Source organism: Lissotriton helveticus, chromosome 11 (assembly GCF_964261635.1).
Source record: "Lissotriton helveticus chromosome 11, aLisHel1.1, whole genome shotgun sequence".
Taxonomy (NCBI): domain Eukaryota; kingdom Metazoa; phylum Chordata; class Amphibia; order Caudata; family Salamandridae; genus Lissotriton; species Lissotriton helveticus.
In genome coordinates, this window is record NC_136072.1 from 908,925,542 (window position 1) to 908,947,412 (window position 21,871).

A 21,871-nucleotide genomic window follows, 5' to 3' on the forward strand; every position below is an offset into this window, starting at 1 on the left:
CCCAGCAAGACCTGTCTGGATTCCAAAAGTCGGGGATCTAGTCAGGGAGAAGATCGCGGTAAAGAAGGAATTTGGGCCTTCTTACAGAAAATCAGTTCCTGTCTTGTCTGTCAACGGGACAAGATCAGTTGTACTACCGCCACTTGCTGGTAAAAAGGAGAACCGAGTTGTATCCATCGACCTGGTAAAACCACAACATGTGGCCGATAACAAACAGTAGGCCAAGTGGACTCCCAATAAGTAGCAGAACACCAAGGTTTGCTACCAGTACAGAGGTCCTAACAAAGAGGCTCATCACATTCGAAACGCCTACAGAAGAACAACAAGGACTATGCAACAAGGCAATAGAACTCAGACCTCTGAAAACCCAAATAAAAACATTTAGCAGAGACACACCAATCTATAATGAAGTACCAGGTGACAATTCAAGAAACAAAAATCCTGAAGCAATTGGAACAATTGACAGAACTGCATCCGGCTACTTCATCAACTTCGATGATTCCTCTGAAAGCCTCAGTGAATCAAAGACACAGCCATCATCAAAATCCTTTAAAGACAAAGCTAAGGAACTTTTGAACCAACTGAAAGAAACATATCTGATTTCTCCATGGATTGAATTTTGGGTGGGTTTTGGTGCATTTATCCTCATACTTTGGCTCATCATGGTATTAACTTTGGGACGCTTCATTGAGGGAAAATATGCTAAAATGGACACAGCAAGTCAGAACATCAACTTGGTCCTCAAACCACACACATCTTCACACGTCGAGAAAAGAGAACTTTCTTCAGCCAACTTCACAGCCAATCCTATACCTGGTGGGGTAGCCTGGGACAACACTGACTATGAAATTTATGGTCCGGTCGAGATCCTGAAATATCCACACCAAATCAAGATCTCCTTGAGTGACTTTGCAAAACCAAACTCATTTGCTGATGATTGGGACTTCGAAAGCATTAATAACATGATGTCTGACTTAGTAATGTCTGCTAAATTTACAAAACATGATTATCTGCAAGGTTCTACAAATTATGATAGTATGTATTGCTATAACCACTATGGTAACCATTTTTTACATAAATCTGCACAACCTAGAAATGTTTTAAACTATAATCAATGGGAACATTGTGCAACACCTCCAAAAGGGAGCTCAAGAACCGTTTACGACAAATATTCATATTTTTCAGGTTTTAACACAAGTAATGCTGAAACATTCTATTTTAAATTGTCAAACAAGACAGGGATGAAAACCATGATAACCAACACAAAGTTGATATATTCAGATTCATTCTTCGAAGAAATGAATACTTTTGGATTTGATTATTGGGACAAAAATGTTGATTTGAAAAGTGTTTGGGGTACAAAAGAATGGCAAGTACAGGGTTTAGAAGCTTTGTTTAGAGCTTGCATGATCCCAGAACAAATGATATTTTTAAATGACACTGTTCAACAAACCACCTCAACAAACCACCTGTCTTGGCCTAGCCAAAATCAAAGATTTAAATAAACCGTCTATTCCAAAGCCAACAATGTTTAGCAATAGCTCTGATACGGATGAAGAGATAGACGTAAACCATATATTAAACCAAAACAGAACACATCCTGATTGGAAACAATGGTTAATCTGGCCCACAGATACAAATAACTGTCAAGACAGATTCCTGAATAAAACACAGGGGTTCAAAATGACCAGGCCAGACCCTAGATATCCCCAAAGACATCACCCAGGGATAATAACAACCTACAGTGTGGGCAAATTATGCCTTCAGTGGCTACAAACTTCCACACTGCCTGAAATTAAGCAACACCTAACTTTACTTACTGATGGTGCTGACTTGCGTGATTTCATAATGGGACCACGCAAACAGCGTCAAAAGCGTTTCATAGCAGCCTCTGTATATGCAGCATACAATGAGGCCTGGAAGGTTAATCAAATTGAAACAGCAGAGAGAATACGGGAAATTGACCGTATTAATTTGGAAAAATCACTTTCTGTAGTGGACAATGGGTTAATGACTCTGTCCTCCAGAATTTTTTCATTGGACAGCATTGTGTCTTCAGCAATCGATATATTATCGCAAGACTTACTGTTATTACAACATGGTCAGTCACAATTGCGTTCTATTGTACAGCTTGGCTGGACGTTACAAAATCTGCGTTCAGGCTATGTGCCTTGGCGTTTAATCAACACAACGTCACTATTCCAAATCTTTAACCTTACTGATAGACAAATCGGTATGGCGCAAAAGGGTGCTGATTATACAATCTTGAGCATTGAAAAACTAGAAAGATTACCAATGACAATGTCAGAACGACCTGTCAGTGAATGGATAATCCACGGAATCATAAATATTCCAATCTCAACCTTCAGGTTTCAATACGGCCAAAAATATATACAGGCTGGCATGTACGAGAAATTGGGGAAGGGGTACCTTAAAACAACTTGGAACCTGCCCTATTCACATGCATGTGTCAGTAATAAAGGACAGAAAGTGTTTCTTAGTGGCAACAATTGTGCCATGTCACTAAGCGGCACGCTTCTGTGTAACGGAATTAGTTTGCATGGAGCCTGTGAAGGGAATTCATACAACCTTTCATGTCACCAGCAAGGCGCACCTGCAACTGAAATAGAACCATTCTTTCAAAGACTCTATAATGGAAGTTACATTCTTATTGTAGACCGCAAATGTTGTAGTCTTATGCCCGGGACTCCTTATCTAGTCACTACGACTGCGAAGGTCAAGTGCTGTGGACGTTCTTTGTTCCCCAGCTCCTTTCCAGACAGGGAGGCAAGGGCATGGCCCAGTTTGAAAATTACTTCTATTCGAATAGATACTTTAAGCAGAATGAAAACAGTGCTTCTTCAGACGCCTACAAGGCTCACGTCATCAAAAGAAACGTATGATCTACAAGTCGCAAGGACGACTGCAGAGATACATACATTATTATCGACTAATTCCCCCGTACATTTCGCGGAAATCCTGAGCGAAATCTTAAATATTTCTGATACCACTGGGGTCTCAAAGGTATTTAAGACAGTATTTTCGATGGCATTAACACCATTCAAAGCCATACTGGGTATTTTTCCAGATTTCGTCCATTCGATTTTTGGCGGACTTCCCCTGATCCTGGGACTAATTGCAGGAATCCTATTCTTAGTCCTTATTTTTCGTTATGGCAACCCATGTCACAGATCAAACTCTCGCGACAATGGGAGAAACAATCCTAGCCATTGGATACCGGGACCGGATATCAAAAATCCTGGGACTCTCCCGGCTTAGAGACCTGAACATGACTTGGTTTCTATCATTTCGACCAATGTGGCAAAGGTGTGTTTTACCTGTATTAAGGTGTCTGCTATGCGGAGAAGAATGCGTGTTAGACACCTGTCTGACGCTACAATCGGATGCGCCAGTGGATGCAGATACATTGTTGGTTCCTACCAAGGTTCACGCTTTGTGCTGCCCTCAAAGGCTGCCAATCCTGATGACGGCATTCGTGGAATCTTCACCACTACGATTGAAGAGTAGTGAAGTTCAAGATGAAAGCAGCATTGATCAGGTACGACCTTCTGTCAGCAATGCGAATCAGAATGTCAATGGAGACAATCATGCGCACGAATGCATGGTTACACCTATTTCCGACTTAGTGGAACTTTCCCATGAAGCTGTTGACAGTTTTTTCGAAAGCCTTAATGATATGATGTTCTCTCCAGAACAGAAATAGAGACTTTTGAGCAAGCTCGCACACGGCGTTCCCTGAATTCGGCCTTCAACTTTAAAAATAAAGTCACATGAACAATTTTTCCCACCAGTTCACGGACAACAATTTTTTAGCAGCCCCAAATTATTTTTTACAAAATTTTCGGGACACTTATCTTCTGCTTAAAGTAAGAAACTATTCCTAGAGAACTAAGATTTCTATTTTTAGATACTTTATAAACTTTAGTTGCCCGCTGGTATGTTCACAAATATTTTATTATGTGATGAAATGGTCTCGAACTTTCTTTCTGTATAGCCATATTAAGAGCCATTTCATGTGTATTTCTCATGTACCAATTAAGCAATAATGTCTACAAATGCGTGTTTACTTTAGCGTTTAATTCATAGCTTAAGTGCATACAATATATATGACTGCAATTTTTCAGTATATTTGAAAATTTCAAAATGCATTTATGTATTTTGGGGTGGTGAGGTATACACTATACTCTATAGTATGTTGTACTATGTTATACTATGCATAGATTAGTAAATATGACCATAGTTAGCGTGGAGTGGGTGTCATGTATTCCTATAGGTTCTGAATCGATCCCCCTATTCCTGACCCTATTCTGGTTAAACTAACTATCAAGTTAACTAACAGTCAGCCCATGAGGCAAGAAAAGCCCCCATGATGCAGATACCGTTATCTGACGCAGTCACACTACGGCACAGGAACGTGTTATCTGATTAGGTCATAACGCTTGAGATCTAATTAGACAAGCGACATTCCTCCAGCCCCTGATAAGGCATACGACGTTCTCATAACAAATCAAACCTATGACAACCTGGAAAATCCGTGCGGCCATTGTTTTGATTTCACAGAGAACTTCAGTAAAAGAATGTGCTAACGAGCAAGTCGTATGACATCTTTATTGACGCATCTATGTCCATCCTTACGTCAATCCCGGCACCTTTAAGGTATAAATATTGCCGATCTTGCCCTATGCAAACACACGCGTGGTGACGAGACGGAGCAGCCATATTTGCCGAAGCCCAGAAGCAGAGCAGACCCCGCTGGCAGCAGCCCCGCCTTCCTGACGCGCTGAGAGACGCGCTGCTATCTCCTACCGAGAGACCCAGCACCGGCGCTTTCGGGCAGCCCTCGCAGGCAGCCTGGAATATCGAGACCAGAGAAAGAGATACCATTCCTCATTCATCCTAACTTCCAGGTACAGAACTGAATAACCCCTCACAGAGAATTCTTTAGTTATTCACTTGGCAAAAACAAACTTAACTTAAACTGTAACTTTCTATTCCCGCCCACGCATTAGACTTAGGTCAGGTACACGGGGTAGGCGTATTTAGAAACACCAGTTGAGTACGTTTAGTCAAATGTATATGTGTATGTAAATATATTTTAATCATTTTAAACATCATATGGCTCAGAAACCATATCAATGTTTTTACAGTATTATTTTATACTATTGCTTTTAATGTATGCACTTTACTTAACTATAAGTATTGCAATAATATCGATCCATTTCTCTTGTACGAGAAAAGAGACTGATCAATAAATAACACCTTTTTATTGAACACGCCCGTCTCTTCCTTTTCTCTACAATCTGATGAGACTAAGAATGCACGTACTGACTGAGTAAAATAATTGCCTTGTGCTCACACGACTCTGGAGATACACTCTTGATTAGGGGAGAGCAAAGTTGTCATGTTCTATGGTTGTCAGAAACTAAATCCCTTCTTGTCTAATCAGGGGAGTTAATTCTTTCCTGAACATTCGAGAAAGTTTCTAGCGAACTCTGAGCTACGCTGGCAAACCCAAAACTTAAGTCTAGTATCGACAGTAGTAGACCTAGTTAACGTCTGGCCTAGGCCTTTACTGCTGTAGGTATTATTCCAACGCGCAGAGCCTATTGGGAAGATAGGAACTACACTACAGTATGACGTTACAACGCATACTTTTACCACGCATGCCTTTACAACGCGGTATTTACAACGAATACCTTTACAACGCATAGTGCTTTGGGGCGCTGGATAGTGAATAGTTTAATTTACTATTCCAACTCCAGTCCCCGTGGATAGTAGGGAAGGTGTTGGATAGTAAATTAAATCTATTCCCTATCCTAGTGCGCCCCCCCAGCGCAATGCGTTGTAATGGTTTGCGTTGTAAAAGTTGCGTCGTAAAGGCACTGCGTGGTAAAAGTTGCGTTGTAAAGGATGTTTCCCCTGTCTCAATGTTTCTCCATCCATGTAATTCCCACACGGACACAGTGTCTTCCTGCCCCAGTGTCTCCATGTCTCATTGGCTTTGGGTCACCTTTGCTCTCTGTGCCTAACTGTCAACGTGCTTCCTTGTGCTGAGTCTTCCTGTGACTCACTGACCTCTGACCCATTGTTTAGGTCTCGCCTGGCGACGCAGCGCGAAAGCGCTGTCGCCAGCGAGATCTATTGTCGCTGACTTGCCTCCAAAGGGAGACAGGAGATGGGCACGCGCAGGCCGAACTGGAAATGTGAATGCGCGCGTTCACCATGTACAGTCATGCGATGTGCCCATCTCCTGTCCCCCTTCCGTCCTCGTTTCAACCCCACTCACCGGAGGGACTCTACACTGCTCATCTGCTCACCGGGCTCTCTCCCTCGTCAGCACATCAGTCTCGGCAGCAGACGGGGCTCTCCACAAACATGAGAGCCCCGCTAGATCACACCCTTGCTTCCGGCTGGCTTCACGGGCACAAGAGGGCAGGGTAGGCTCCCGTCTGCTTCCTGTCTTTTTGCGGCCCGCCGCAGTCCCAACACAGGTTGCCTGGCTTCCTGTCCAAGCCGGTCTGCGGCTGTAAGTTCCTCAATACGGCGGCTGCAATACGGGGTAGGCTCCTGTTCCAAATTAAAGATGTTGAATGTGAATACTTAATTTGCAGATTGTGAATGTCTGCACCTTGGTAGTTGGCCTATGTTCTGCCATTGTGCTTTTTTGCCGCTTTGGTGAAACCCGGCTGTGGGGAGTTAGCACTTTACAATAAATAATTAAATAAATTCCCAGCCAGTCAAGAAACAGCGGGACTATTTCCTTTGCATGTTCTTGACCATTTAATTTACACGTTGCTCTAACAGTCCGTCTTCTCTTTCCACAGCATTTTCTATGATTGTATATAGCCCCCTACCGGCTTCCGTCCGCAGACTTCCGTCTTCCAGAATCTATCCTTTGCCCTCGGTTTTAGGAGCATCAGAGTCTCAGCCTGGGACCGGAACTGGTTTGCTTACTGTGCTGAGCTACTTAGAGTAGCGCCGGGAGGAGTGGCTGGGGGTGGGTATGTGGTTGCATACGCACTGCCAGTATTTATGTCATATTATGGTATGTGGTGTCATACGCAGTGCCTCAGCGTGCACTGTCAGTTGTAGGGAGGGTTGAAAGAAGGGCGTAGAGCTGTGTACCTTATATAAAGCCACAGTGTAAGTAATGGACCAACATGTGTTTACTGCAATAAATAGCAGCGTTTGGAAAAAATGATCAGCTTGAATGAAAAATTAATTTCTAAACATCTTTAGCAGAACTGCCTATTTATTATTCAGCGAGATCCTCCCCATTATATCCAACTACTTATTTCCTCCGGTATTATCACAGCTCGCTAAGGGTGGTGTTTCACTCTCGAAACTTGCCAGTGGTCGAATAAAATACTTGCTCTTTGTGCCTTCTGCTCTCTTGTCTTGCAAAATGCTTCTATGTATTTCTCTGAAGCTACAAGTCACTGCTAACAAACTACTCTCCTGTGAAAACTCGTTCTTACTGCAATCCAATCATGTCTTTATCTCTATAGCCAAACTCTACTTTCGAAAAACTGCTTCAAAATCTTTCCCTACGCCCCTCACTTGCTCCAAACTGTGTTAGATTGTGCCATAGGTAATCGTGAATCTACCAAATAAACCTAATTATGCGGTATAATGTGGCACAATTTGTGATCGTATTTCTTAATTATTTTTGTCATATTTACTCATGGTTACCGCGCAGCTTTAACTGGGTGGCATAACCCACACTTGAAAATTGTCTACGGCTGTTTTTGACTCTCATCCTCCTTGCGCCCAAATCTCCCAATATTCACAGCCTATTTCCATCAATTTGAGTGTAACTAAGCATTATATATTTTGTAATCAATCTCCTGATGCATTTATGACCGTGTTGATTTAAACAAGGATAGAGTGTTATTTTCATTATTTATAATTTATGGACGATTAATCCTTCTTATCTAAGATATAATAAATGAAGCACTGGGACATTCTGTGCTGCCTGACACTGTGCAGTGCATGTGTTCTGAGAGCACCTGCTCTTAGGGACATTATAAAAGATGTTTACGTCTGTGTGGAATAAAATATGTTTACGTCTTTGTAGTACGTGTACCTGAGGTCCAGTCCTCTGAAACGCACCAATTCCTTACAAGCAATTGCACGAGCCCGTATCTCGCGTTGAATAATTGCATAATGAGGCAGTTGTGCCCCTTAGACACACACATCCACTGATGTTTCCTCCATAAAAGTCCCTCCCCCCCCACACCCTGTTCAGTTGTCTCAAGCAGTTGACCTGGAATGGCTTAGTGGGAGGGGGGAATGTAGCTATTGAATACCTGAGCCCTACAAACTAAACTAAGGGGTAATCTAACCTGATCCTTGATACATGTCCAAAAGATATGGTAAGCCCCAGGAGAGGATTGTGCCTAAAATTACAAAAGGGAGTCTGGAGAAGGGGTGAAGTGAGAGCGGACTCCAATGCGCTGCAGTCCATGCGCCAGTGTGTTATTCGTTTCTTTTACCTGATTGGTGAAGTATTATGTTTTAAGTCTGTCGATAAAGTACTTTTCTTCACTCAAGTAAAGCACTGGTTTGGACAATCGGTTATTGCATTGCTGGGTGATTGTTGAGTTTTGAGTTTAGGCACCACCATCGCTAGCTCCCTGAGAAACCTATGACTGCTCGCCATGGCTACCAGTGTGCTATCAAGTGCTGACATGTTGACGCACTTTCATCAGTTTTGCAGAACCATAGAAGGACAGTTCCAAAGAGATCAGAGGTAAATGACCCAAGCCACAACGTCCGAGGACCACTGCTGCCTGCTTGCCCCGTAGCCAACTGAACAGGGTCTGACAGTTGTATAAAGGTCACTTTATTGAGATGTAGAATTTTCTTTTTCCAAAACTTTAAACCCATTGCTTATTAAACTTTAGATCAAATATTTTCTGTGCATAGGTAAGGTTGCCTCTGTGCCTCCCACGCTTTTTTTATCCTCTCATCTCTCAAGATTTCCTATTGTCAGCTTCCTCTTTCTTTCAGTCCTCTCTCTAAATAAATGCTGCCTTTTTCTTCTCCTGTGTTTTGTTGTCCCCTTTTAACCTTCTAACGCTTAATTAACGTATAACAAATAACAATGCAGCTCATTATTTTCTTCTACTCAGAAATAACCCACTCTACCCCAAGCCCACCACTTTACTTTTGCTATTTGTTAGTTGTCATTTGACATTTCTAAAGCGCACACACACACCAAAGTTTCTTGGCACTGAGAGAAATGACTTCGACTGATGAGGAAGCCTAGTAATAAAATGATGATAGACTTATAATAATTGGATGGCGGCTTGGAAAAAAACAATGTTTTAAAATGCTTCCTCCATAATGAGCGAGAAATGAGCGCTTAGGGAGTTTTTTCCACTCTTTAGCAAGAGCTCCTGTCTCAGCAGGAAGTCATCCATACTTTAGGAATTTCAAGCAGAAATTTGCCAGAGGAAAGCAAGTCAAGGTGTGGGAGCATGACATTTGGACTCTAGACAGGAAGGAGGGGTAAAGAGGAATAATATCAACACGGATGGGGGATCCAGTTATCAGGGGAGCTGCAGATGGACAGCAGTGGCTCCTGCATAAGGTTGCAGTGCAGGGTCGTCTTAACAGCATTATGGGCCCCGAACAAGGCAGTGCACTGTCCCTGTCTACACAACGACTCACATGAATAAAAATGTTTAATGTAAAATTAGTGTTTAAATTCTGGTCCGCATGGGGCCCCTATGCTTGAGGGGCCCCAGGCAACAGCCCAGTGTGTCCTTGCGTTAAGACGGCACTGGTGCAGGGGCTGTGCCCCCACTCCTTTTATATGGCTTCATAATATAAGCTTATTTAAATAAACAACAGGTAAATGAAGATCCAAAAAAGTAGGAATTATTTGACATGTTTATAAGGCCTTCTGCGCCTGTGTGAGCATGTGCCTGATTGGGCACTGCCAGAACTTACCCACACACAACCCTTGTCGTCTCTCACAGTGCTGTGACGTCAGTCTCATTTCTGCACCTTCCCAGTGACCGCCGCTTAAAAACGGCCTCAGGCGTTTTTAGGTTTCGGCCTGGCCGTAGCACTGCGTAAGCAGTGCTCCGCCCAGGGCGAAATCTTATGTCCTACCTATGGGGCTTTGGTCCCGCCTCTGTCTTCCATTGGCTAGCTCCATAGATGGAGGCTAGCCATTGGAAGACATCAGTGTCAATCACTTTCTCCCGGTCAGAACGCGAATCGTGGGCGTTTCTGACTCTTTTTTTAAGTCCCGCCCCTTGATGCCGTGTGTCCCGGGCCGTGTTGTGATTGGCTGCCGGCCCGGGACACCCCCGTGACGTCATTCCCTGGGCCGCGCTGTGATTGGCTGCCGGCCCGGGACACCCCCGTGACGTCATTCCCCGGGCCGCGCTGTGAGTGGCTGCCGGCCCGGGACCTGACGTGTCTATCTGTGGCTGCCAGCTGGTAATTGCAGGATTTTGACAGGTTAGTATTGGTTTTCTGGGGGTGTAGAAAGCACCGGGTATAGAGGTGTAGAGGGTACCGTAGCGAAGCAGAGCATCCCCGAGAGGGAAGCAGGAGGCGGGAGGTGGGAGGCGTGGTGCAAGATATGGCTGGCAAAAGAGTAAGTACTCAGACTTGGGCTGGAGTTAGGGGCGAATAGCGAAGAAGCCGTACTCACAGTTGCTCCCGGCCGCCCCCAGCCTCTCCAGTCTCAGGTCCGGTTTCCTAAATCGCTGTTCAAGGCACCCAGAGTTCTCATTTACTAGCCATCGTGTTCCGCTTGGTACGGCACACCTGTGACTGCGACTATGAATCAATGAGGCTGTCCGTGGCCCTTTTTCACCCTCCCACCAGCCAGAGCACCTTCACATCCGAATGCTCCTCTCGCCCGTTGTCCGTGGCATTCTCCCTCCCGCCCGCCCACTGTCCGTGGCCTTCTCCCTCCCACCCGCCCACTGTCCGTGGCCCTCTCCCTCCCGCCCGCACACTGTCCGTGGCCCTCTCCCTCCCGCCCGCCCACTGTCCGTGGCCCTCTCCCTCCCGCCCGCCCACTGTCCGTGGCCCTCTCCCTCCCGCCCGCCCACTGTCCGTGGCCCTTTTTCAACCTCCCACCCGCCCTATCCCAACCCCAGCCAGAGCACCTTCACCTGTGCCATTTGTGTATGCAATTCTTTGACCAGATGTATTTTAATTTATTATGAAAAGGACTCTAAATATTTTGAAAATCATATTTTCGTAGTGAATGTGCCACTGATAGCGTGTATAGGCACAGAGTGCCAGGGAGTCCTCAGCCCCACATTTCAAGAAATTGCTTCTAACCTTAATAGCCTAATGTTCTCTTCCAAAGGTAGTTTTCTAATCCCCAAAGCTACCTGAAAGCAGAACGCTGCCAAGACAACAGTAAGAGATAATAGCGGAGCTTATCACATGCCTTACGGCCTCCTTGGAAGGTATTAAATGCAGAGAATCCACGCACTTGTGTGGTCCTGAGTCAGTTGCCTTTTTTCTCCTCATGCCACGTGGTACCAATGCTTGCATTATATCCCTGGGAGATTCCGAAGAGATTTTCCTGGAAACTGCCTACTGTCAGAGCATGTCTTCCTGAGGTTTGGGTTTCTTATGTTTAGATTTTGCAGAAAGTTCAGAAAAATTGTTACTAAAGCTCCTTGAAGCGCTTTCTTCCCAGTGGGCGAATACCACGCAGCTCCTTCAAGCCGGTGCTGCAGAAATAGCCCAGGCCACTGAGGCTCCTCGAAGATCGTGCACAGGCCGTTCAGCTCGTTCACGCCATGCTGACGCAGGGCACAGACAGTACAGCGCCTTGAAGCCAGACAGAGAACACAGGCAGCTGCTACTCATTGAATCCATTACTGCTTAGAAATCAAATCACCTGCCGCCGCCGGGCAGAACAGGTCGCTGAAGCCCCCTGAAGCCCTTGCGACCAGGAGAGCACAAACCACTACAGCTCATTGAAGCCCTTGCTGTCTAAAGTGCTTTACCGCCTAGAAATCGCCCGCCCCGGCCGGACAGCGCAGGCCATGCAGCTCCTTGAGGTCTACCAGGAGGGCACACACGATAACAGCTCCTTGTAGCCTTGCCTGCCTAGATAATTTTTGGTCTGAACCCCCTTCTAGCCCTTATGCCAGAAACAGCACAGGCCTCTGTGACACTTTAAAGCCGCGCTGCAAAAGAAGCAAAGGCGGCCCAAAGCATACATGATGCTGCAGCTCCTTGAAGCCAGAATGCCTAGAGAACATAGCGCTGCTGGACAAAGAGTAGCTTAGAGCACATAGGCCATCTGCTGTCTTTGAAGGCCCAGCGGCCTAGTGAGCACCGGCTGCAGCAGCTCCTTGATCCCTGTACTGCTCATTGACACCCGTTGCCGCCTTCTAAACTCAGGCCCCGTAGCTCATTGAAGCCCCTGCTGCCTAGAGCGCTTCAGGCCGCTGCATCTCATTGAAGCTGCTGCCACACAATGAAGGTAGGCCGCTCCAGCTCTTCCACTCCTCCCGAGGCCCTGTGAATAAATGCAGGCCGCGGCAGCACTTTGTAGCAGACACTGCCTGCCTACAGAACACAAGGCGCTTGCTGCAGCGCCTTGAAGTCCCCGCTGGCCAAATAGAACTTCTGTAGCTCTTCCGCTCTCGGATGGCTCAACAGCACAGACGGCTAAGACCGGTCCATCCCGCGGTGAACCGGAGCAAAAGCGCTATGCTTTAGCACCTTGAAGCCTGTTGCTCGTGGTGCTCCTCCCACTGTGTATCTGGATTCTGGGACCAGCCTTCAGTTTTTGGCTCGGGAACAGCCCGAACCTGCACCGCCTGCCGCCCCGCAGCCTCGCACGGCTATAATTATGCCAGTAATTACAGGGGCGAATTAAACCTTCACTTCTGTTCTTTCATATGATAGGTCTGAGAGCGGAAACTTATCTGGGGGGGGGGCTCGCAGTGTGTGGGAGGGCTCTGTGTGGGGGGGCTCGCAGTGTGTGGGGGGCTCTGTGTGGGTGTGTGTGGGGGAGGGGCTCTGTGTGGGTGTGTGGGGGGGCTCTGTGTGGGTGTGTGGGAGGGGCTCGCAGTGTGTGGGGGGTTCTGTGTGGGTGTGTGGGGGGGGCTTGCAGTGTGTGGGGGGCTCTGTGTGGGGTGGATCTGTGGGGGGGGCTCTGTGTGGGTGTGTGTGTGGGGGGGGCTCTGTGTGTGTGGGGGCTCTCTGTGGGTGTGTGTGTGTGGCATTTGCGAGAGATTAAGCTATTGGCATTGTAAATGACAATGCCATTTATTTATCTGTTTTCAAAACCAACACATAAATAAAAATTTTGTCATTTACAATGCCAATAGCTCTAACTTTTGCAAAGGCGAAACCGTTGCATTGTAAATGCTTGTTCTTCCAAGTCCTGGCTGTTCAGGTCTGCATGCCACACAGCAGTAGTTAATCCACCCTTTACCATCTCCCCATAGAGTGAGGTGTGGCCGCAAGCTTCACTGATCACAACCACCCTGTGATATGATGGGAAAGGGTGTACTTAAAAGGATTGCGAAAGGCGCCACAGACAAACATATTTGTGTTAGACTGTGGTGTGAGGTCACCTTTTATTTAGTGTATTACAAATACGACCACGCACATGAATCCCAGAATCGATCGTGCTGTGTGACCTGATGTGACCTTTTCCAGCAACAGGACCAGATAAGCAGCTGCCGCTAAAACAAGTAAGTTGGGAAAATAAATTAAAAATCTGTCCCCTTTAATCCATTTTTTCTTCCCTTACTTAGTTTCTAACTGATGCTCTCTCTCCTCTGCAGCAACAACTGGATCCGCGTGAAACTCTTTACTGCCACAGTGACAAGTGGTTGTTTTTATCTCCAGTGCAGGTTTATGTATTCAATCTTTATTCGATTACTTAAACAAAAACATAAAAGATACAAATTCCAGTATTTCGTGCATATTGGACACAAGCCAAATCAGATATATATAGTGCAATATAGTAGTCCAACCCCGCACATGGTGGTTACAAGGTTTACCTGATATCTGTTTTTAAATTTGGTAAAATCAATCTAAAAATGAGGTTCGTCGTTTACAAATAGCACTATAAAACACGCTTAATATATAAAACAGTGAAATTTAAATAAGGGAACAGCTATAAAATGAGTACAGTGCAAATGCATTGATTACTTTCTCAGCTTTCTTTTTCCGCGTTACTTATAGGCAATATGAGCCAAGTGCCCATTGTATTTATGGACAGTAAAGTGCATGATCACTCATATAGGTGATAAAGTGCTAATGCATCTGTCACATTGTTGATATCAAGTGCATGCTATACATAAACGGGATTGTATACACAGTGTGTCATGCTAAAATCAATAGTTAAAATAGTCATTTATGATTTAATATTTCAATCCATTTCTCTTGCGTATTAAGTTTATAGCAAATAGATATCTACTAAGGTCAAAACAATTTTCTGATATGTGTCTGTTTTTAAAATATATAATGCTCCTAAATGTATCCTGAGTCCCATGTTAATGCAGGTCAGTTTAATTAATTTTTTCCGGGGAGTTATGCTGGACAGAAGAATAGTATGTGGGGATCATTTTTAACAGCATTTAGTGTGCATAAAGTGCAGATGGCCTCCTTATCATTTATATTTTTGCACATCCACTTGGATGTATTGGATTTGGTCTGTAATACATCAAAGCGAAACTTCATATATAAGGACTTTGTTAGTTGGGGTTGTATTTCGTTCGTGTAAACCCCAAACAGAGGGACCAATTTTATCATTATGATAGAAGATTTTCAATTGACTTCGTTCCTGTTTGGAAGTGAGCTGTTGGGATTTGGCGATGTCTTCTCCTTTTGCTCACTGACAATATATCACAGATTAATACACGGGTCTCCCGTGGTAAAACCCCATTTTGTAAGGAACGAAGTCAATTGAAGACCTTTGATTATTGATAAGGATTATCAACCATCCTGGTGGTGAACCCCTCCCATATACAGAATGTATCATCAAAAATAGACCTAAACACAGATTGAAAATTCTCAAAAAAAGTTCAAAATCAACAATACTCTTTTTAATTAATAAGATTGTCCTGAAGAAGGTAGCGTTAACTAATTCCAATTTGTCCCCCGAAACGCTGCGCCAACTACTGTTCTTCATTATAATATTGTTTTGTCAATATTGTTTCTTGAAGTGTATATTCTACGTATATACATACATATACCTTACTAAAATGAATAATGTGCTATTGTTTTAATGATATGTGTATCTTTCTATGAAATGGTTTTATGCATTGCACGGATTGTATTGTTTTTATGAAAAAATAATTATTTTTATTATATTCAAAATAAAGGAGCGATATACTTTTAACTGCTTTTATTGCTATCACTGTCTCGTCTAAGGTAAAGTAGGGAGTGATGTTTTGTCCATACCAGTCGGCTACCCCTTGGCGAGTTCATTAGTTATTACTGGATCACCAGAATCCGAGTATAAGCTCGGAAGGGTGATTATGCCATGTACCTGGGTCCAAGTAAAGGTCCAGACTAGAGTTCCCCATTTTGTGACCCTGGGCGAACAGTTTCCAAAATCCCATGTGGTCCTTAATGCTACTGTGTCCTGCTAGCTCTTAACTTTGTTATAGTGTTAGATCGATCAGCCAGCATCAATTGGGGCTTTGCCACATGACATTCCTTGGTAAACCAGTGATTGTGAGAGGAGTGCTTGATGGTATTTGATCATTCTTAGTCACAAGCGATTTTACTCAAGAGAACTTTTAGCTTCTCGGCCAGAGTATAATGTATTGGCAAAATCGGGATGTCACGTGGGAGAATATTTATATACGGGGTTAGTACATCTGCAAAGGTATTGCAGATCTTTGCTAACGCTTGGGGATTCCCTACAATTGAAGGCCACTTTAATGTCCTGTGGTTATTGCTGATCAGTGGATTTAAAGGAGGGGTTTTCTTCTTACAGCTTTTCCCAATGCCCATGTTTCAAAGAGTGGTCCCTCCATTATCAAGCATAAAGGAACATGGTCACTGTGTTCTCTTTGTTTTACTTGTAGATCGATTAGATTACCCCATAAATTGGTCCTCACTATTATGTAATCGATTTTGCTCCTACAGGTGCCTCTTTTAAATGTATATGAACTTGAGCTGTCTGATAGCAGCCTACCGTTGCAGGCCCTTAGTCCTTGCCCTGAAACCATTCGAACCAGTCACACTGCCGTTATTGTGCAAGGAATTGAGGTTCCGGCTTCCAGTGGTGGAATACTTCTTGCCATATCCTCTTCTTCTGAGACCATTTCTAGGCCCACCACAGGCTCAAACTTACACTTAAGATCCCCACCTACAATTACTGGTATCCTAGAATCAATAGTATTAAAAACGTTCTCCAGTGTCTCCAATACTGGGGAATCAGTGCTAGCTGCTCTTGTTCTACTATAGACATTTATCACGAGGATTTCTCCTTTGTTTTGTATTTTTGTTTTTACCACTAAGATGTCTGGGAATGATAATACAAGTTGGTTAATATCTTGCTTTAGGGAGATTTTGGCCCATATGGCTAGACCTCCTGATGGTCTGCCTCTTGGGGGAAGGAACAGGGTTGATACTAAAGGTCCTGTAGCCTAGCTTGTGGGATGGGTCCAAAGCCCATGTTTGCTGTAACAGACAGAGATCAAATTGATTCATATATTCTTGCCATTCTGAGCCTCTTCGTTTATGCCTCACCCCCACTATATTCCCTGAAACCAGGTGTTTTGATCTTTGCATGAATTCCTCGCTTCCGCTCTGGGTGCTAGAATGAACCACCACTGCTTCCGTGGTGTCACCCTTTTCCATGACAGTTCCCTGGTGTACTTTATGACAGTTGTCAGATGGAGGTTTCCCTTTGGTCATTCCTTTGAACAGAAAGGGGACGCATGAGGGCCTAGTGCAGTGCGTGACTCCGGTTCCCAATGCAGGTTATATGTGCTTATTGTTGGGACATCTAAATGGAAATCTCCAGGGAGAATAAAACCAGTACTAGCAAAGCCACTAAGATTAGCTGGTTACTCAATGAGTGATGTGTTTCGTGTGTTTCTGTAAATGAGAGTTATTGAATGTGGAGGGTCGACTTAGTGGGTAGGTAAATGTGAAGACTGGCTATATGAGTTGGGTGAATGATAGTGGGAAGCTTGATGCACATGGGTGAATATGAATGGGTAGGTTATTAATGTATGGTGGGTGGAAGTGAAGGAATTGTTGAATATATATAGGTTAGTGTGTATAGTGTGTAGGTTAGAGAACGATCTTGAGCAGTTCAGTAAGTAACAGAGCAGATGACTAGGCATGATAGGGTGGGTAGATGAAAGCTCATAAAAGCACCATGAATTGACTGAAATACAACCTGCTGCCTACAATAATATATTTTAATCAACGAAAGTACAACAGTGATTGGGTGAGGCAGTGTGAATTAGGTGGATGAGTGGAAGGGTAGATGAGAATGCATGATTGCATGTGTGAATGAGTATGACTGAGAGGGTGAATTGAAAAATGGGTGAGTGTGTGGATGGGAGTTAATTGTTCGGCGGGGGAATGAGAGTGTATGGGTGGATGGATGAATGTGAGCGGATGAGAAATGGTGCGAAGCATAAGATATTAATACTGGTGAAGGTTTGAAGGGAATCTAGTCTGTCACAGGCCTCTTGCCTCTTAACTGCGTCTGAAGGCTCATTGGACTAATGCATCGAATGAACCCTTCGACAAGGCTGATGATCTGTATTTGACCCAAAGGTTTGAACTTCAGCTCCACACTCACCCTTTCATTCTCTTAAGAAAACTATTGAGTTGCATCAAATGTATATCTGTGTTCACTCTCCTGCCTCACCAGGTTTAGCAATCACCAGCGCCACAGGATTATGAGCAAAAATGCTTCTTTTAAATCATACAACGGCGATGGGTCTTCAGTTTTTCAACTGATCAGTAAGGGTTTATTTTGATGAAAATTATATTTGATTTGTATCATTACATGAACATCAGACCTCAGTATTGTAAATAACAAGAATACAAATCGGAAGAGTATTTTGTCAACATTTACAAGTTCATTTGAGAATCAAATAATTCTTCCCCATATCTTTCTGTTGCTCTGATCATTCCCATAGGAGCATGAGACTCTGTAAAGCTTTGCATTTTTGCTGACACATGAACATATGCTGCAAAAGTCTTAAAGAGCACCAGTATTTCTTCACTATTTGGAACTGTTCACTTCCTGACATAGAGATTCTAAAGGTTTAAGTCTAAAATTTAAAATTGGAAATATTCGGAAATGAAACACAAAGAAAATCGGAAAAATAGGGTAGGTGAAGGGAGAGAAAACAAGAAAAAAACAGGTAAAACGTCGAATAAGAGGGAAAGGAGGAACGAGGTGAACATGAAAAAAGAAAGATAAAATGGAAGAAGCGGTAATAGGGGTTACATCCAGAGGTTAAAAGGAGGAGGGCGGCAAAAAAGACAACAAATAATTAAATGGGAGAAATAAAAACAAGACAAAATGGGGGAAACAAGCGATAAAACAGAAGCAAAGACCAAAGAAGTAAAAGTTGTGCAGTACATTTGGTGCACAAGATTGCAAGATCAATACATTCTTATGTTTGCCCAATTGCCGTACACCATGCCATAGATATTGGCTCACATGTTCAATTTATTATTGGGATTATATGCAGGGCTACTGAAATTATGCAGCAGGAGAGGGCCAAATTATGTGGCAAGGTTGACAAAATTATGTAGCAGGGAATGTAAACTAAGCCGCGGAATGCAGCACATATTCTGATAGTTTACTTCATTTTTTGGGGTCATTTTTACACTTGTTAACACTGTCTGGGCATATGTTACAACTCATTAGTTCCAGTTTAACAACCAAACATAGCAACAAGAAACAGAAAGGTTACCAGTCAAACTTTGCAAATAGCCTTCCACTGCGCGGGAACATGTGTTGCCTCGATTTTAGTAACTTTTGAACCGTTTGAGCTAGAAACCCATTTTATGGGTTAAAATCTGCAGATTATGCAGCAGATGATCAATTATTTGGCAAATGCGGCGGATCCATAGTTATGTAAAAAACGCTGCAACTGCACAATCACATAATTTCCGTGGCCCAAGTTATATGTGTATTTCAAACAAATAATACTCTCCAGTTCTGGCTATCAATATTCTTTCAGAGAATGATAGTGTTGTTAGAGGCACCTCACTCCATGTTACTTATACAATAATATATTTTGATCTAATAAACACCAGGGAGTCTGTAGTAGATTCATGTGCTTGTTATCCTTTTCTGACAAGGACCACTTCTCCACCAACAAGCGGTATAATTGTGACTGATCAGGTTCCTTTACTTTGCAAGCTAATGCAGACATCTAAAATTGTTTTGTTTTTCATTTTAATAAGGTATTTTTAACAAAGAAAATTCCAGGTTTCACGAATTTCTTCAAGTCACCTCATATGTTGAGTTCTATTGCAGCAAATGTCTACATCCTCGTCTAACTGAAAAGATGTTGGATCACAAGTCCTTTTCAGCTACGTTAACATTACAGTGAGGAGGAGCAGTCACTCACAACCTCTAAGCTAATTACTTTCTGACAGTTGCTTTGTTTCGAGGTAAAGCATGAGCAAGTGTTGCTCTACCACAAGGCTCAGGCCGACAGGTCCAAGAGGAGGCAGAATCATAGGCCCATCTGACCCTCGTGCCAGATGCTTGGGTCAAGGGAATGTTGAAGTCAAGGTCATACCATCCCAAGTCTGCTCCTCAAGGCCTTGAGCTGGGCAAGGTTGATGCTGCTCCCTCCACATACAATGACCACAATTGGGGCAAGGTTTGCACTCAGACGGCCCTCACTCTGCAGCCGCTGAATCAGCCCAGAGTAGATAGCTGCCAAGGAGGCCCCACAAGCTGGCTCCACCAGAATTCTCTCATCATCTGCAGGTGAAAAAGGGAAAAGGACAACAACATTATTGCTTGCACTCTCTTCCATTCCAACTTCTATCACATTATCCTGATGCATATATTAGCTTAAGCTTTGCACAATGCCATCCACACTCCCAACACTCACCCACTATTTCTACTACTATGTCTTCTCTTCTCAATTCCTCTGTATCAAATCAGTTTATCTGCTCATCCGCCAAACTGAACGACCACCTTGTCCATATCGAACACTTCCTACCACTTCAGTCATAATAGTCACCACCTCAAACTAGCACCACTAAAATTCAATGACCATCCCCGCTAACCTGCTTTGTTTTCAACACTTGTTGTTCCATGGCAACTAACAACAAAGAGAACGGACACTTAATGCGCACGCTTTACACCAACTTCTTCATTTACAAACAGACCCTCTCTACTACCAGCATTGTATGCACCTTCCTTCCCCATCCATTGAATCCGCTGTATGCAAATGCAGGTTCAGATGTAAGAGAGAAATAGTGAGAGATGGAGTCAGAGATAGAGAGATAGAAAGAGACAGAGAATAACAATGTAGGTTGGGGAAACCAAACCATGAAGTTGAAGCTGCCATTTCAGCACCCATGTGATCCATGTATTATCTGGCCAGCCCAACCCATAACGTCCCTCAATAGTTTACAATTGTCCAACTCTTACTTTAGCCTTGAGTCTGACTGTGGCAGTCTAATAACCTCATTACACTTACACAAGGGAAAGAACCCAGAAATGAAGTCACAGGAATGGGAAAGAATGGAGGAACAGTCAGTCATTGAAAGAAAGGGGTTGGATGCATCCCAGAGATATTGTTTACAAGGCGGGGGGGACCACAGCCTGCTCATCTAGGATCCTTAACTGAGGACTCAGCAAATTCATCTTAGGCAAGTTTTCCAACATGATGGAGGACAGGAGAAGAATGCATGTAGGACTGGAATGCTGAAAAGATCAACCAAGCCTGTCTGGGGTTGGTTATATTGGGAGGCGCTTATGGCATACTTGTTTCTTTTCCACAATAATAATAGTCACGTGACAGGAGAAAAGAAAGTACACATAATATAAAGTAAGAGAAGCAGTGAAGAGAGAAGATGGGTGGGATGAGATAGGACTAAAGTTTTGGATAAAAGAAGAGATGTTTGCATTGGTAATATGCAAAAAAGAGGAAGAAATACAAAGTGACGGATGTTTGCTTGGTGAAAATGTTGTCACTCTACTCTACTTACAGAATTTCATAAATGTCATAAATTACGGTCAACTGTTATGTGTTCCACCATTCCATTCCTAATGACCTCTCTCACTATATGCCATTCAGTTGTTTACAATGTGATTATTGTCATACATTTTATGTTTAAAAAAAACAGATATTGAAAAATTCATTCATCTATCCACAGATGCTGTGACTAAGAACATAACAATAAACACAGATAAAATGCAATACTGTATGTCAGGATGTACGGGTCAAGGATCAAAGTCACAACTGATTCCATGAAGATGAGGACATAATGCTAAGAAGAAGGGTGAATGGTCAAAGAATGCAGAAGGGTTCATGAAGCTCAGCAGTCTATCTTCTTGCTAAGACTAGAAAAGGAATGACATGAGATTTCTGTGAGCAGAGATTAGGGCTACTTTGAGACTGGAGCAAAGAAGGTGATGCAAGCGCTGATGGAACGTTCATGAGGTAGCATGGAGCAGCAAGAAAAATATCTTTCAAGGGGACAATATTGATTTTGGGAAGGCTGATTGGAGGAGATTTGCTGCCACTGAAGTGGGTGAGGACTAAGGGTGGGCGTAAAATCCGTTTCGCGGGCGAATTTGCGGATTTTCTGCAATTTCGCGATCCGCGAATCTCACGAAATCGCGGTAAATTCCGCGAATCAGCAGGGACGAATTTTCAGCCAA

At 43.6% G+C, this 21,871-nt stretch overlaps 1 protein-coding gene across 5 annotated transcripts in view; it reads right to left on the reverse strand.

Annotated features, from left to right (window-relative positions):
- Nucleotides 1–17,952: 17,952 nt before the first annotated feature.
- LOC144792237 (serine dehydratase-like) overlaps nt 17,953–21,871 on the reverse strand; it is a 156,399-nt gene continuing 152,480 nt past the window's right edge. For all 5 annotated transcript variants that reach the window (XM_078667140.1, XM_078667141.1, XM_078667142.1 and 2 more), the window contains one exon: nt 17,953–19,957. In XM_078667140.1, coding sequence (XP_078523266.1) covers nt 19,764–19,957 — 194 coding nt within the window. In that variant the 3' untranslated portion in view covers nt 17,953–19,763. The remainder of the gene's footprint in view (nt 19,958–21,871) is intronic.